General features: G+C 40.6%; 1 protein-coding gene across 3 annotated transcripts in view; it reads left to right on the forward strand.

Annotated features, from left to right (window-relative positions):
* LOC140539881 (gamma-aminobutyric acid receptor subunit alpha-3-like) overlaps positions 1–14,823 on the forward strand; it is a 143,771-nt gene that overhangs the window by 86,665 nt on the left and 42,283 nt on the right. For all 3 annotated transcript variants that reach the window (XM_072662705.1, XM_072662706.1, XM_072662704.1), the window contains exon 6: positions 4,593–4,675. In XM_072662705.1, coding sequence (XP_072518806.1) covers positions 4,593–4,675 — 83 coding nt within the window. The remainder of the gene's footprint in view (positions 1–4,592; positions 4,676–14,823) is intronic.

The following is a 14,823-nucleotide window of genomic DNA, read 5'->3' on the forward strand; positions in this document are numbered from 1 at the left end:
GGTCCCGCTCAGGAGAGATTTTGCTTGTGGGGGTAATGTTGCCGAGAAGTCTCCTTGCCTCCAAGCCTCCTCCTTAAATCCAGGTGAAGTTTCAAGCCACCAGCAGTCATATAAGAGTGAACAGTGAGTCCCAGTACTGATATGGTGTGACGTAAACTGCACAAGCTCATGATTTGGTCTCATTAGGACATTTTAATGCTGACAGAAGCACGAAATTCCACTTCCTTGTAATGTTTAGGGCTTGTCCTCAAAGGTTATGTTTTGAGAGATCTGTTTGTAGGGCTGTGTTAAAGACTGAGATTAAATTAGCTATATGATGACTCTGTCAGTAGAAGCAGTGTGCACCTGCTCCTACCTTGTGCATGTAAGAATCTGCTACTGTAACAGATTGTGACTAGACCGGTGCATTATATTACTGTTTTAGAATTGCTTTGCCTTTTCAATGCATTAGTCAGGTTGTCATTAGCAACCGAATGGAGATTGTATTCACAAATGTTGGAATTGGAAATAACTTGCAGTGTATAATTGCCCTTTTTTCTGTCAAATCCAATTATGAACACATAGACAATGGAATTATAGCAGTGGCAGCATATATTATTTGTGATATTGGGTTTGGTCTAACATTCATGCATCCATCCATCCATTTGAAGTAGAAGGTCCAGAGTCTAACGAGAATAATTGGACGCAAGGCAGATATACCTCCTAGACAGGGCGCCAGTCCATCACAGGGTACCTCACACCCAGTTGCACGTAGAGGCATTCAAAGACAGATGAATCAAAAACTGGCAGAAGGGAGTTATGGTATGAGGGAAAGGCTATCCCATCTAGGCGAAAATGACAGAAAGGCTACAGTGGCTACTAGGCTCCGAAATTTGTAATGATGGTTATCAGAGGAATACCTCACAATACAGTGCCCATGCTAACTCCTGTCCACCGTGCCTACAATGGACACACAAGCATCTGGACTGATTAAATTAGGGTTGCCTGGTCTGAGGACACCACAGGGCACACACCATATGTCCAAATGTTTGTGGACGCCCCTTCTAATGAACGCATTCAGCTATTTCAAGCTGACAACACAGACAACTTGTCTAGTACCTGTAGAACTGTGTTGCCAATGGAATCACGTTTATCTGGAGCAGATAAACGTGAACCATGTCTGGCACTATGCCTAATACCAGGGGTGGACTAGAGGGGTATAAAGTCCTGCAGCATTGAGCTATGGAACAGTGGAACTGTGTTCTCTGGATTGATGGTTCTCCATTCAGTACTTCTGGGATGAGTTCTGGTGTTAGGGGTGAGGTGGGTGGTGTTCCACATCCAACAATCTGACCTCACTAATTCTCTAGTTGGTGAATGCAATCAAATCATCACAGCAGTGCTTCAGCCATCCCTGGACAGTAAACCTTGAAGAAATAATGAATAAGTAGGCGTCTCAATACTTTTTCCATGTAGTGTATGTAACTTTTTTAAATATTTAAAGTTAAAGATTAAAAATTAAAGCATTCATAAGTTTTCTTATTTTTAACATTAAAGGCAATATTCCTGGTGTTATTTTAATAGTTTTGATATCTTAAAATGTCAATGAGGAAGCAAAACAATCTGCCTTATTTGTACTGTAAGAAGATGTGTCCAAACGTCTGACTGGAACTGCTTAATATGCCTAGATGCATTTGATGTTTACTGTCACAAACAATGAAGTGGGAGAGCTAGTACGAGTCTAATTATGACACTAATTACAGTTAATTGTTGTACTACAAAGTGTGGAGGCTTTCCACTGTGGTCTTGATTTGTCAAACTGCTCCAAGAACAGGTTTCATGGTGAGGTTGATTGGGTCAACAAGCAATCAAGCGAATGATAGGAGTCCCAGAGATAGAGCCTCATGCTGTGGGGAGGACTAAAGGGGAAGCCTGCATCCCTCCCCCAGAGGGGGAAAGCTGAGCTCGCTGACCGTAAAACTAACAAATGGCCAGCAACTACGTCACAGCACTGGACTTGAGCGATGGGCAGTCAGCCACGTAGCCATGTGTGTACATACAGCTTTATTGAGAGTTAATAAGCAAACAGTTACTATATGTGCTTAGCACACAGGTAGACTCTCAGAGCAAACAGCCCACCTACACAAACTTACAAAGACCAAATCAATGCTGGTACATTGCCTTGACTGCTGTGTCCCATACACTTCCACTCACACTTGCATGCAGAATCGTGATGGCAGAGACTCACTGGTTATTTGTGACAATCCATAAACATGTTTTTATGAAAAATCATAAAACATTTCTGTAAACAAATCACTATTTCACAGTTAAAGTGAAAAGTGGCTAGATTGTTTGGTCAAAAGTATGTGGACAGCTACTTATTGAAGTTAGTTGTTTCAGCTGTACCGATTGCTAACAGGTAAAATCAAGCTTATAGCCATGCAGTCTCCATAGACAAACATTGGCAGTAGAATGGGTCATAATAAAGACCTTTCTGCCCTGCTAGATCTGCCCCAGTCAACCGTAAGTGCCAGTGACATAAATGGAAGCATCTAGGGGCAACAACAGCTCAGCCAGGAAGCAATAGACCATGTAAACTCACAGATCAGGGCTTTCGTGTGCTGAAGTGCATGTGCCATAACAACGCAAACTGCCTCTGAAAACAACATTGGTACAAGAACTGGGTGTCAGGAGTTTAATGGAATTCTTAAGATCACCATGTGGAATGGAAGGTGTTGGCTGGAGTAGTGTTAAACATGCCACCACTGGACTGTAAATCACTGAAATGTGTTCTCCGGAGTGAGAAATTAGGCTCGCCTCTTAGTACAACTGAAGGATCATGCTAACATTACAGCGGGAAAATACATTTATGTGCTTCCAAGGCCCATTTCTTTGCCAGCATGACTGTGCCCCTCAAGCAAAAGCAAGGTCCATACAGATATGGTTTAGTGAGCTTGATGATGGGGAACTGCAGTGGCCTGCACAGAGCCCTGACCTCAACTGACCTTGTGGAAAGCCTTCCCAAAAGAGAGGAGACTATTATGACCACAAGGAGGAATGGGTTACTCCATATTAATGCCTATTGTTTTAGGAAAGGGATGTTCAGCAAGCTGGTACAGGGGTAATGGTCAAGTCTCCACAAACTTTAAGCATGTTATCTGGACATCTGGTGTAGCTAAGACATCCAGCTCACAATGACTTATTCAATTATCCATCTAATCTTGATGTCATTGTGTAGTTCAGGCAGCTCTTAAAAGTTCCCCTCATAGTTTATTTCTAGTCGTGGGCTAGGGAGGTTCCTGGTGGGCTTCCCAAATGGGCCCCATCATTGCAGCCCACCTTAATCTCACATGGGTCTCATCTAGGCCCCTGATGGTGCCCATGTTGAACCCTTCCTGGTCCCATCACTGACTCTGGTGGGACCCTGGTGGCCACCTATATGTGGGGCAAACATGGGCTAATTTACATTTACGGCATTTAGCTGACGCTCTTATCCAGAGCGACTTACATGGTTACTGGTATTACAGAGGTGGGCCAATGTAGTGTTAGGAGTCACTAATCATTCAGGCCTCACATGGGCATGTTATCTGGCCATCTAGTGTAGCTAAGACATGTACCTAGTCATATTTACACATCATTTTAAGTCTCCCATAGACAGATGTAGAGTCCAGCTCACAATAATCCATCCATTTGTTGAGTTGCATGTCTAGATACACCTTTTTAATGCTCTAATACACATTTTTTAATGAAAACTCACACCTAGAGACTGATCAAAACTGGGAATCATACATACACACACATGGCAGATCACAGAGTCAAGCCTTAGATATCCACTTGAGCTATGGATTATTCAGAGCATCACTGCTTGAGTCTTGGACAAAGCCAAGGACAGCCAGGGCGCATCGGAACAGAGCTGCGTCATTCAAGCAAAGCGAGACCATGCCGAATTACCACCTGTAGTCCTTCAGGAAATGAGAAACAAGCCAAAATTACCCTCCAGTCATAACCAGTGATGTGACTTTGATTCACCTCTGTGAATCAAGCCCTGATATTGGCTAATTAACAGCCCAGAGAAGCTATTTATAGTTAATTTCACTCTATCAAGACCAGCACAGCCCTGAAGTGTTAGCTTGCAAGGTATGACTCATCGTATATTGTGCAGTTTGGGAAGAGAGCATGTCAGCCACCGGCTGCCCTTGAAATGCAGTTATTTTTAGCACTTGATCCACAGAGCTGATAAATACGCATCTGAGGCGATGCTGTTCTTCTGGTTGGACTCGTGTACAAAAGACTTCAGAAAGCGCTGGACTTTTTAAGCTGAGTTCTGCCGCTATTTGTATCACACCGCATCTTTAAGATGCAGAGCTGCGAGCTGCCCCAGATACACACACGATTTAAACAAAATAAATGATGACAGCGTTTAATTTTGCACTGCCTCCTCGATGCCAAATCTGCTTTTGGACTGTCCTATTAAACAGATATGCTATCTCACTGTTTTTCTCTCTCTCTCTTGCTCGCTCGCTCGCTCCCTGTCACTCATTCGCTCTTTCTCACCCTTTCCTGCTCTCTCTCATTCTCTGATTTCTCTGTTTCTCTCTCTCTCTCTCTTTCAGATTAACCATTCACGCTGAGTGCCCCATGCATCTGGAAGATTTTCCCATGGACGCCCATGCCTGCCCACTCAAGTTTGGAAGCTGTGAGTGTTTTAAGTGTTGATGATCCCCCCACCCCCCACCCCTCTCTTTTCTTAGACCCAGGCTAAGATTCTCTCTAGTGTGCTTTGCTTCATATATAGAGTATATCCTGTTTAACCCCAGTAAATGTAAGCTAATGTAATTATTACTAAATTATTGCTGCAAATTCATTATTAATAAGTTATTGTTTGCTGAAAACATTATAAAAGTAAAAGTACATGGCCAAAAAATGCTCTTTTGTGGTTTAACAAGCTTATTTACAACCCTGTTATTTTGCCTCAGAATGAAAAACGCTGATTATCCTTCTATGATGGGCTCATGAAAAAAAGGATGAACTCTGCTTGTATTGACTGGCATCTGGCACTGGGACTTTAAGAGTCTTATTGGATAGTGTTGCTGTCCTCTCAGTAAGCTGTGTGGTTAGCCAGAAGGAGAGATTATTGCTGGTTGGCAGGGTTAGCTTTTAGTCTAGCACCCGCCTAGCATTTGCTTGCTTTACAGGGTTTTTCACACAGGGTGATGGTCTCACATACACCTTCCCCACAGTATTCCCTTAGCTTCCCCACGTAGATACCGGCAGCAGCGCTTTTCTCTAGTGTTAGCTTTAGCCTTTTTAGCCTTGTTTTCGTAGTTTCAGTTGTTGTTTCTAGTTGTGGGCTGGGTCCACATGAGCAGTGCACAACCATGATGCTGACCCTGGTGGGACCCTGGTGGTCATCCTTATGTGGGGCCACCGTGGACCCATGGCAAAAACCTTGGGGTTCCCGATTAGGCTAACCATACAGGCCTCACATGGGCATGTTATCTGGGCTGAATAATTACAAAGGACTGGCAGTCATTGGCTTTATAACCCTCAGTTATATTTTACAACTCTGTCCTGTCAAATAGCTGGAACTAATTTCACTAATGATACAAAAAAGGTTACCATGACGGTTCAGATCTCATGAGCTACTAGTACAGCCTTGTGTTTAATCTTAGCTCGCAAATCTCAGTGAGACAGTGTGTCATGCCAGATCAGAGTCTAAAAACACAGGCCATGAGACATGTCTAACCATGAGACATGTCTGCTTCTCATTTATAACAGCGGACAAGGTATAAACGGCACTTTTCAGACTGTTTTAGACCAGCTAGAGGCAAGACGTACAGCAGTGGCATGCTTTAGCACTGTCGGGAGAGTGGAGAATGCGGACGTGACTGATCTGTCTGATGCAGATTATAGAGCTCATTGGCAGTGGATGAAAGATATTTCATCCATGTCTGCCTCCACAGTATAAGGCTTCACATAGGTAATTAACAAACAGAGACCATCAGCAATTGTTATTTAATATGGCTTACATACCTCATAAGTTCTGAGCATTCAGCAATAAAGCACGTTGATTCATAGCGAATGAATAACGAACATCTGAGGCACATAAGTACCTCTATTTACAGACATGTGAAAAATTTGGACACCCTATGAAAACGTATGTCTACGTTAAGCCTCTGGAGTCTGCGCACATGCCAGCATGTCAAATCTGATGTTTCTCTGTGTTTCTGTTAATATCTTCGCAATAATGCAGCTTAGAAAAACAAGCGTTTGAGCGTTTACTGAATCGGACGTGACTCACATCCACAGTTATGAGGCTGTGAAGATGGGTCGAGATGCTCTAACTGGTGGATTCACGTGTCCGTCTAGGTTTTGTGTGAAATTGATCAGTGGACACTCAGAAACTCGTCTTCTGCCTCTCACCATTTATATAGTACTCGATTCATACACTCCACTGCCTTTGGGAATAGTCAAGACACTGGTAATCCCAAATAATAAGCACCAAAACTATTCGTCCACATGAGTAAAGGGATGGTTTTGTTTTTTGTTTTTTTTACAGAAAATCAGAAAATCTAAATTTTTACTGGTTTAGGATAATAGTATTTCTTAACTCAGTGCTCTAGATCACATGGGATCTCATTATAGAGAGAGCTGAGATTGTTCTGAACATTTTGATGAAAAAAAAAAACATAGGTATTGTCTTATTTGCAAATGCCTTTAAAGGCGAATTTAAGAAGATATGCAAAAATCTAAAAGATGCCCATAGATTTCAGAGGGTTAACATATTTAAACATATGGACAGTTGATTGTCATAGAAAAACAATTAATAAAAAAAAGCAATTCCCATTTATTGCTACTTAAAATGTGCAAAATTACAATCAGGTGCAGCACATGTACTTCATCAGAGCATTATTAGAGAGGCTTTTGAAGGAGCCTTTCTTGTTTAAGCCTCAGATATTTCATTTGTTAGAGAGTTAGAGCTCTCTGGGGCCATCAGAAAGAAGGTTGTAGATGCATAGAAGTCTGTGAAGGGATTTAAAAAGATCTCAGGACAAGATTTTCTAAGAAGAAATTCCCCGCAAAATAATTCAGAAGACATTTAAAACCACTTCACCACAAAAAAATGCCGGGTCAGGCCGTCCTAGCAGGTTCAACCCAAAAACAGACCATATAATGAAGTCTCCAACAATCCTAGAATGTCAGGTGGCTCTTGCTACAGCTGATGTCAAAGTACATGCATCTACCATCAAAAGGAGAGTGCACAGGTCTTTACTGTCAGAAAAAGTAAATAACCCTCAGACATGTTGCATGCACTGGAAAGGTGGGCTCAGCTGTAGGAGGGGAGGAAAATGTGGCATTACTTGAGCGGAGTAAGTGAGTTTTATAGCCACCTATTAATTAAACAGGTAAAACCTCAGAGCCACAGACCGAGCATGATGTATGAAGCGGCCAGTTCTGGAAGTGAGCGTGTTCCGCGTTCCCCTCGGAAAAACATACGTTTAGATTAATAACATTTCCTTCTACACCAGAGAGTTTCAATAAAATATCCCCCTCTGCTTTCACCGTGAATAAAACAGAAGCCGTTCAGCTGCCCCTCAACCCCCCCACCCACCCACGCACCGATAGGCTTGGCACGGGGGTCTGATCTCATCTGATTTCGGTGCCTGTCATCGGAAAATGACCTGAAAAGACAGTGAACAATCAGCTCCTAAACACAGGCACTGTACAGTTGGCGGGTAATTAGCAGCTTTTGTTAAACGCTCCCAATGATGAGCGCCTCCCCCCCCCCTCCCTCCACTCGGCTAATCACTCTCTATTCCATTTGCACTCACTCCTCTGCCCATCAAAGTGTGCTCAGTGTGTGCAATCACATGGTCCTTTTTTAAAATACTCTCACAACTCTCAACTCGAAAATCAGTGAAGCGAAGTGAAGGGCTGGTTTGTTTATTTTTTTATTTCTGGACTGAATGTTGATGGCGATAGTTTTCGTTTCTCCTCCACGGCTTTTTTTTATGAAGGATCTTCAGAGAGAGGAAAATATGCTTTTTACTGAGCCATTTCTTTTTTTCTAATTCTGTTTTGAGAAACTGAATGATGAAGGTAACCTAATGCTGAGGTCAGGATGTTGGATGATCACCACCCCATCCTCAACTTCCCAACTGATACCAAAAGTATTGGATGGAGCATCATCCATCATTCCAGAGAACACAGTTCCACTTCTCTACAGCTCGATGCTGGGGACTTTATACCTCTCTCTAGCCCAAGCCTTGCATTAGGAATGGTGCCAATAGGTTTGTGTTTATCTGCTCCAGAAAGTGCTGTTCTCTTGGCAGTGCTTCTCTACAGGGCTGGTACAAGCTAAGAAAGTTTGACAAAGCCAAGAAAGTTAGAGCCAGAGGTGTTCTGGACCAGTTTTGTTGTTATTGTAAAATACACGTATTTCCTTTAGTCTGCAGTATCATTGCATCTCCAAATTTAAAGAATATAGAAATAGCAGGATGCTAGGAGCTGTGAGAGGTGCTGTTGCCTTTGCTCTATTTGATTTGATTACCGTTCTGTAGGTGTTGCTTCTGGCGTTGACCCTGTTTTTTCCGGATCTCTGCCACTGGAGTGAACCAATGAACCATTATTAATCAGTTAAACCTATTTCATAGGACAGCCATTGTCCTGTTGGAACACCCAAATTGTGTCTAAGTTGGAACACCCAAATTGTGTCTAAGTTTTCATCATCTGGCTGATCGTTTGGGGTTATACTGAATAATCCTTTATTATTCCATCTAGCCCCAGAGCAAGATGCTACCATCGCCATGCTTAAGAGTTGGTACAGTGTTTATGGGGTACAACAATGTTCTCCCAGAGGTCATTTTCTTTGTAGACTGATGCTTTGGAGACTTAAGACATTTTGGAACTCTTAGCATGTTTGAATCAATCATCCAAGTAGGTGTCTGTATATTTTTGACCCTGGATGCATAATGCAGACCCTGTGATGATTTCAGAAAATCCTATTAAAGATTTAGGTTGTACACTCATTCTGTCCTTAACAGGGCATGGAAATTGCAGCCCAAGATTGCAATGACCTTCATTGTTTATTGCCAACCATAATGTTTAAGCTTATGAGGTAGGCAAGGGTGTTTTAGGGAAGAGCAGGCCAATGATTTGTGATGAAAAGTAATGCTTATATATAGGCTCAGGTATTTACCTCGTTCTCGAGCGTGATTTTCTTTCTGGCAAACCACAGGTTAGCATGACAAAGTAAACTCAAAGATTGTGGCAATACATTGCAAATTTTTGTTAATAATGCTTTTTTTAAGTCTCTGTTCAGTATTTCAAATCCCATTAGCAGTAGTCATAAACTTTTGTTGAGTGAGTTAATTTCAGTAAAGAAGTTGCAGTGTGCATCATAATGCAGTTTCTGCAACTTGTTAATGGAGAAAGGGGACTCTGAGTGGTCCAGTGGACCAAGGTGCTGCCACCATTAATCTAGGCTCGAAGCTCAGGTCTTGCTGCCTGCCATCAGCAGCCGGAGCCTGAGTGAGCACGAGAGAGGCACTTCAGTGTGATGCCGGGTGCCATGGGCGTCTTCTAGCCAATTTATCAGAGTTTGGGGACCCGAGCGCATTTGTTGCCCGGTGATGTTGCATCAGCAGCAGTTTGAAAATGTGTCGGAGGAGGCATGTGTCAGTCTTCACCCACCCAGTGTCGGGAGTATTGCATGTGATAGAGGGAGAGTACTAACAAGTGGGTTGGGTAATTGACTTTCTAAAGTTGGTAAGGAATAAAAAAGGATAGGGATCTATCCAAACAATGTGTTACTAAGTACAGACAAAGAGAGGATAAGAAAGAAGCCAAAGGAAACTGTTGGGGCTGAAGGTGCAAGTGGGAGTACCAGTTGATCTATTGGAAGATCTGTTGTATGTTGGAAGGTGATGGAGAGGATTTAGGTCTTATCTTTGTTTAATACTAACTGTGATGGGACAGCTCTAGCCATAGTTTTAATTGATTTTATGATTGTTGCTAACAGTCATGATAAACAGTAATTTCAGGGCTTTTTATATCTGGCTTTTTATATCCACCCCACACTAAAAGCTTAGCTCCCTATCTATGAATCTGTAATGATTAATGAAAACCCCCCTGGTTTGAGTGACCATGTGTCCACATTCCGGATGGAGTTCAGAGAGCCAAGGGCTTGTAATTGAGCTGTATCATCAAAGTAATAATAAAAAGTGACTAAAGTTGGAAAGGGATTTCTATTCCTGCATGTGCTTGCTCAAAATACTGGACTCAAACTAAATCTAAATTCTGTAAATGCATGACTTTGTTACATTATGTTCTTCAAATGTCAGAACCAATATAGGACAGCATTAGGAAACTGATTGTTTCAGCATTACAGTTATGGCATTTGGGGAGACTCCTAATTCATCATGTTTCAGAAGTGAGTATCACATTACAAGTCTTGCAAAAGGACCCAGTGTATTAGCCCAGGAAGAGTACCAAACCTAGAATAGTGAAATTACCCACTGTGCCATACCAGCACCATTAAAGAATAGTTAGAGCTGAATCAGTCGTATTGGAGCAGGAAATGCTTGAAACCACACAAGGCAGCACTTGAGTTGAGAACTTCTGGCCTAATATGTGTCCCATGTGTCAGCATGCTGCTAAATGCCATCCGCCTGAGCACAAAGGCAGTGAGACTTGCTGCAGAAGCAGAATTGGGCAGAAGACATATTCTGCAATTTAAAAGTCAAGGCCTTTGAACATAATGGGAAAAACAGCCGAGAATGAAATCTGCATTGTTGTGTAGATTCATCTAATTTCTTTATACGCATTAAATATTGAGAAAATATACAATTATCGCAATTAATACACGTTTATTTCACATATTGGCCCCTTCTCATGAGAAAGCATCAAGTACGTACAATATAGACTAAAATAGGGGCTTTGGAGTGATGCAGTTCTCAAGGATACGGTCAAGGATACTGTAAGTTAATAGATATTATGGAACATATTTTGGTGTAGTCCTCTATCCGTTTTATTGATGATCGTTTGAAAGCCTGGTGATCTGAGGGTACGGTTACTCTGCCTTGCACCTTATTTTTCTTATAATAATAAAACTGGCTCCAAAAAATAAAAGCTTCTGAAATGTGCTTATGCCTTAAATAAAAGGATACATTTTTGTTCTTCAGAAACCTTTCAAATCACCTTCATTATTTCCTGCCTTTTCTCTGAATAACAGTTTCTGTTCCTGGGAAAAGAATGTTTCTAATTATTTTTTAACCTTACATTAGCATTAAAGAGCATTGAAAACTGTAGCTTGTAATGATTTAGATACTGTAGTCTATAAATGATGAGAAGACTGATGAAAACAAATGTTTTTTTTTTGTAATAAAATAAAACTTTTAGTCATGGCTTAGTTAGACGTGGGAACAAGATAATTAAGTCATGAACACAGTTTAGTAAGACGTGGGAACAAGATTATTAAGTCATGAACACAGCTTAGTAAGACGTGGGAACAAGATAATTAAGTCATGAACACAGCTTAGTAAGATGTGGAAACAAGATTATTAAGTCATGAACACAGCTAAGTAAAACGTGGGAACAAGATAATTAAGTCATGAACACAGCTTAGTAAGACGTGGGAACAAGATAATTAAGTCATGAACACAGCCTAGTAAGACGTGGGAACAAGATTATTAAGTCTTGGTCACGGCTTAATATGGCATGGAAATGAGATAATGGATTCATGGTCACGGCTTAGTAAGACATGGAAATTAGATGGTTAAGTCATAGTCAAGGCTTAATAAGACGTGGAAACAAGATAATTAAGTCATGGCCACAGCTTAGTAAAACATGTAAACTAGATCATTAAGTCATAGCCACAGCTTAGTAAGACTTGGGAACGAGATAATTAAGTAATGGCCATGTCCAAGTAAGATGTGGAAATTAGATAATGAAGTCATAGCCACTACTTAGTAAGACAAGATCCTGTTCCCACACCTTACGAAGTCATGGCCACAACTTAGTGTTGTTTATGTGGGATGTCGCCAGGGGGGCTCTGTAAGATGTCTTCCAGTATATTAAAATGTAACTGATGTAACTGAACTCTTTTACTCCATCACTGGTGTTGGTTTGATTGTGTGAATGCCATGGTTCATTCAAGCACCCAGAGAATAACTGTGATTGGTCAGGAAATGCTTACAAGCTTGTTTATAAATCGCCCCATCTGCATGAGTATTGCAAAGATTATTACTGAGAGAGTGATTATCCTCCACCCGCAGGCCCATGAATGGCCTTATCTGTTGTTTAATTTTGGTCCATTAATTCCTATTTGCTCTATTAATAATGCGGTGCCTCAATGTTGTTGTTGCTGCAGTAATCTAATAAAGCCCATGGTGTGTAAGCCTTGTGCTTATTTTACCCTAATTAGCCATAAGATTACAACCACTGACAGTTGACGTAAACAACACTGATAAAGGAAGAATTCATTAGCATAAGAGTCTAAGCAACCTTGACAAGTCCCAAATTGTGATGGCTAGACGAATGGAAAGACCAACCAGTCTGGTCTGATCACACAGATGAGCTACTGAATATTGCTAAAAGTAATAAAAGTTTTGGAGGTTCTTCAGTTTAAAATTGTGGAGGAACCTTCATGAAACCCTTTTCTTCTAAAAACCCTTTCTTGCTGCTACTGTAAAATGTAATGACAGAACTGATGATTTTTTACCATATTATATGAATATTTTAGCCTGATTTTGTTATCAGGCTAAGAGGAAAGGTATTATTGCTCAAATTTTGATTTGTAATGATACTTATTTTGTGATCTCACTTAGATTTCATTTTGAGATCAAGTTTCAGATGTTTCCTCTGAAATTGCTGAGGAGAAATCGCATTAGACAAAATAGAGAGATGAGATTTATGTTTACATTTAAGGCATTTAGCAGACGATATTGTCCAGAGCGACTTACAAAAGTGCTTTACTGTTTCCTCAGAAAAATATCTAGCTAGTTTAAATAGACTAAAATTCAGATACTTGAAGCTTACCTGAATAGTACTCTAGAATAGTACTCCACTACTCTACTATTATACCTGAATAGTACTCTACTATTTGCCCAAGTACTCTTGGAAGAGGTGGGTCTTCAGTCTGTGTTTGAAGACAGCGAGCGACTCTGCCGTTCGGACACCCAGGGGAAATTCGTCCCACCACTTTGGTGCCAGAACAGAAAAAAGCCTGGACGCTTGTCTTCCGTGGTTCTTAAAGAATGGCGAGTCAAGTCGAGCCATACTTGAAGCTCAAAGGGCTCTTGGTGCGGATCGGCTTTTGACCATTGCCAATATGTGCGAAGGGGCTGGTCTATTCTTGGCGTTGTAGGCCAGAGTCAAGGTTTTGAATCTGGTGCGAGCAGCTACAGGAAGCCAGTGAAGAGAACGCAGCAGTGGAGTTACATGCCGGTCTTGTCTTGATTTCATCTATCAAAACTTTTCTTTTAGAATGAACAAGAATTGCTCAGTAAAGCCCTGAAAAATGCCATGACTAGTATTTCTCCAGATCTCCTGTCCTCCTGTCCTCCTGTCCTCTATTTGTCTACCAATAGCTTATTGACCATTCCTATGTTCCTGTCCTTCCACCTTGTTGCTGGGCATCCTCTTTTCAACTCTTACCTTCAACTATTCTGAGCCTATTTGTGTTTTTTTTGTTGTTGTTGTTTTGTTTTGTTGGCTGTTTTTCAGTGAACTGGTCCTACTTACATTGTGTCCAAATTAAAAGAGATTTAGTTTGATGATCTTGGCTTTCAGTGAGAGACGATTATTTATTTGATCAAGGGTCAAGGATATTGCTAAATTGCAGGGTTATTCAGATAAAACATGAATAAATTGACCCAAATAAAAAACTGAAAAGGCTCTTAATCCTGAATGAGAAATGGCTGAATGGGAGTTCATACTGATACTCCTGTCTTCAGCCAGAGTGTTTTTTGGCAAATCTGTGAAATGTTTACTAGTCATAATATCAGATTTACAGAGCTATAAAGTCCTTCTGACTAGTCACATTATCAGGAGGACAGATAATTGATAACATTTTATGTAGTCATATGTCCTTGCTCTTGTCTCTAATTACATATCTATTGGTAAAAATCCAGTTACATATATCTACAATTCCTTTTTAGTAGAAATGGCTGACTAGTATAAAGTCCAGGTCCACATATCAGTAAATTAACTCTGACCATTACAAATGATTAATTTCATTCAATGTAATTCAGAATAGTTGTAATGTACATTTAGGATATATGCAATTTCAGATCTTTAAAATATAATTGTATGTATCTAAATTTTGGTTTTGATTAGTAATAATAATGTCAATGATATTTAAAATGAGTTTTTACTACCCAGAGTTACAGTGTAGATACCTGAAACTACAATTCCTACTAGTAAAAACATAACTGTTGATGTCAGTAACTGGAGCTTTTACTACTACACATGTAATAAGAGATAAGAGAGAGTGAAATTTTATGTAAATCAATGGTAACGCATGACTTGTCAGAACTACTTCAAGGACATGTCATCCTGCTAATGTTTCTAGTCAGAACAGCTTATTGATAAGTAGATATAAAAATATTACTAGTGAAGTATTTCTACCTCAAAAGGCCATAATGCTCATTTAGACAACATGTATATTAAAACGCCATCTCGTCTTCCTAAGACTGCTCTTTTTTTCACTGCAATTTCAGCACGTCTGTTGTAACCTTGGTAGCACTGCTACGTCTGGTTTGCCTCAGAAAAAAGGAAAGGTAAAAACTGACAGACAGGCTCTGATTTACCAGCTTACCAGAGTAAAACATGATTAGAATAAGC

Source organism: Salminus brasiliensis, chromosome 18 (assembly GCF_030463535.1).
Source record: "Salminus brasiliensis chromosome 18, fSalBra1.hap2, whole genome shotgun sequence".
Lineage (NCBI taxonomy): Eukaryota > Metazoa > Chordata > Actinopteri > Characiformes > Bryconidae > Salminus > Salminus brasiliensis.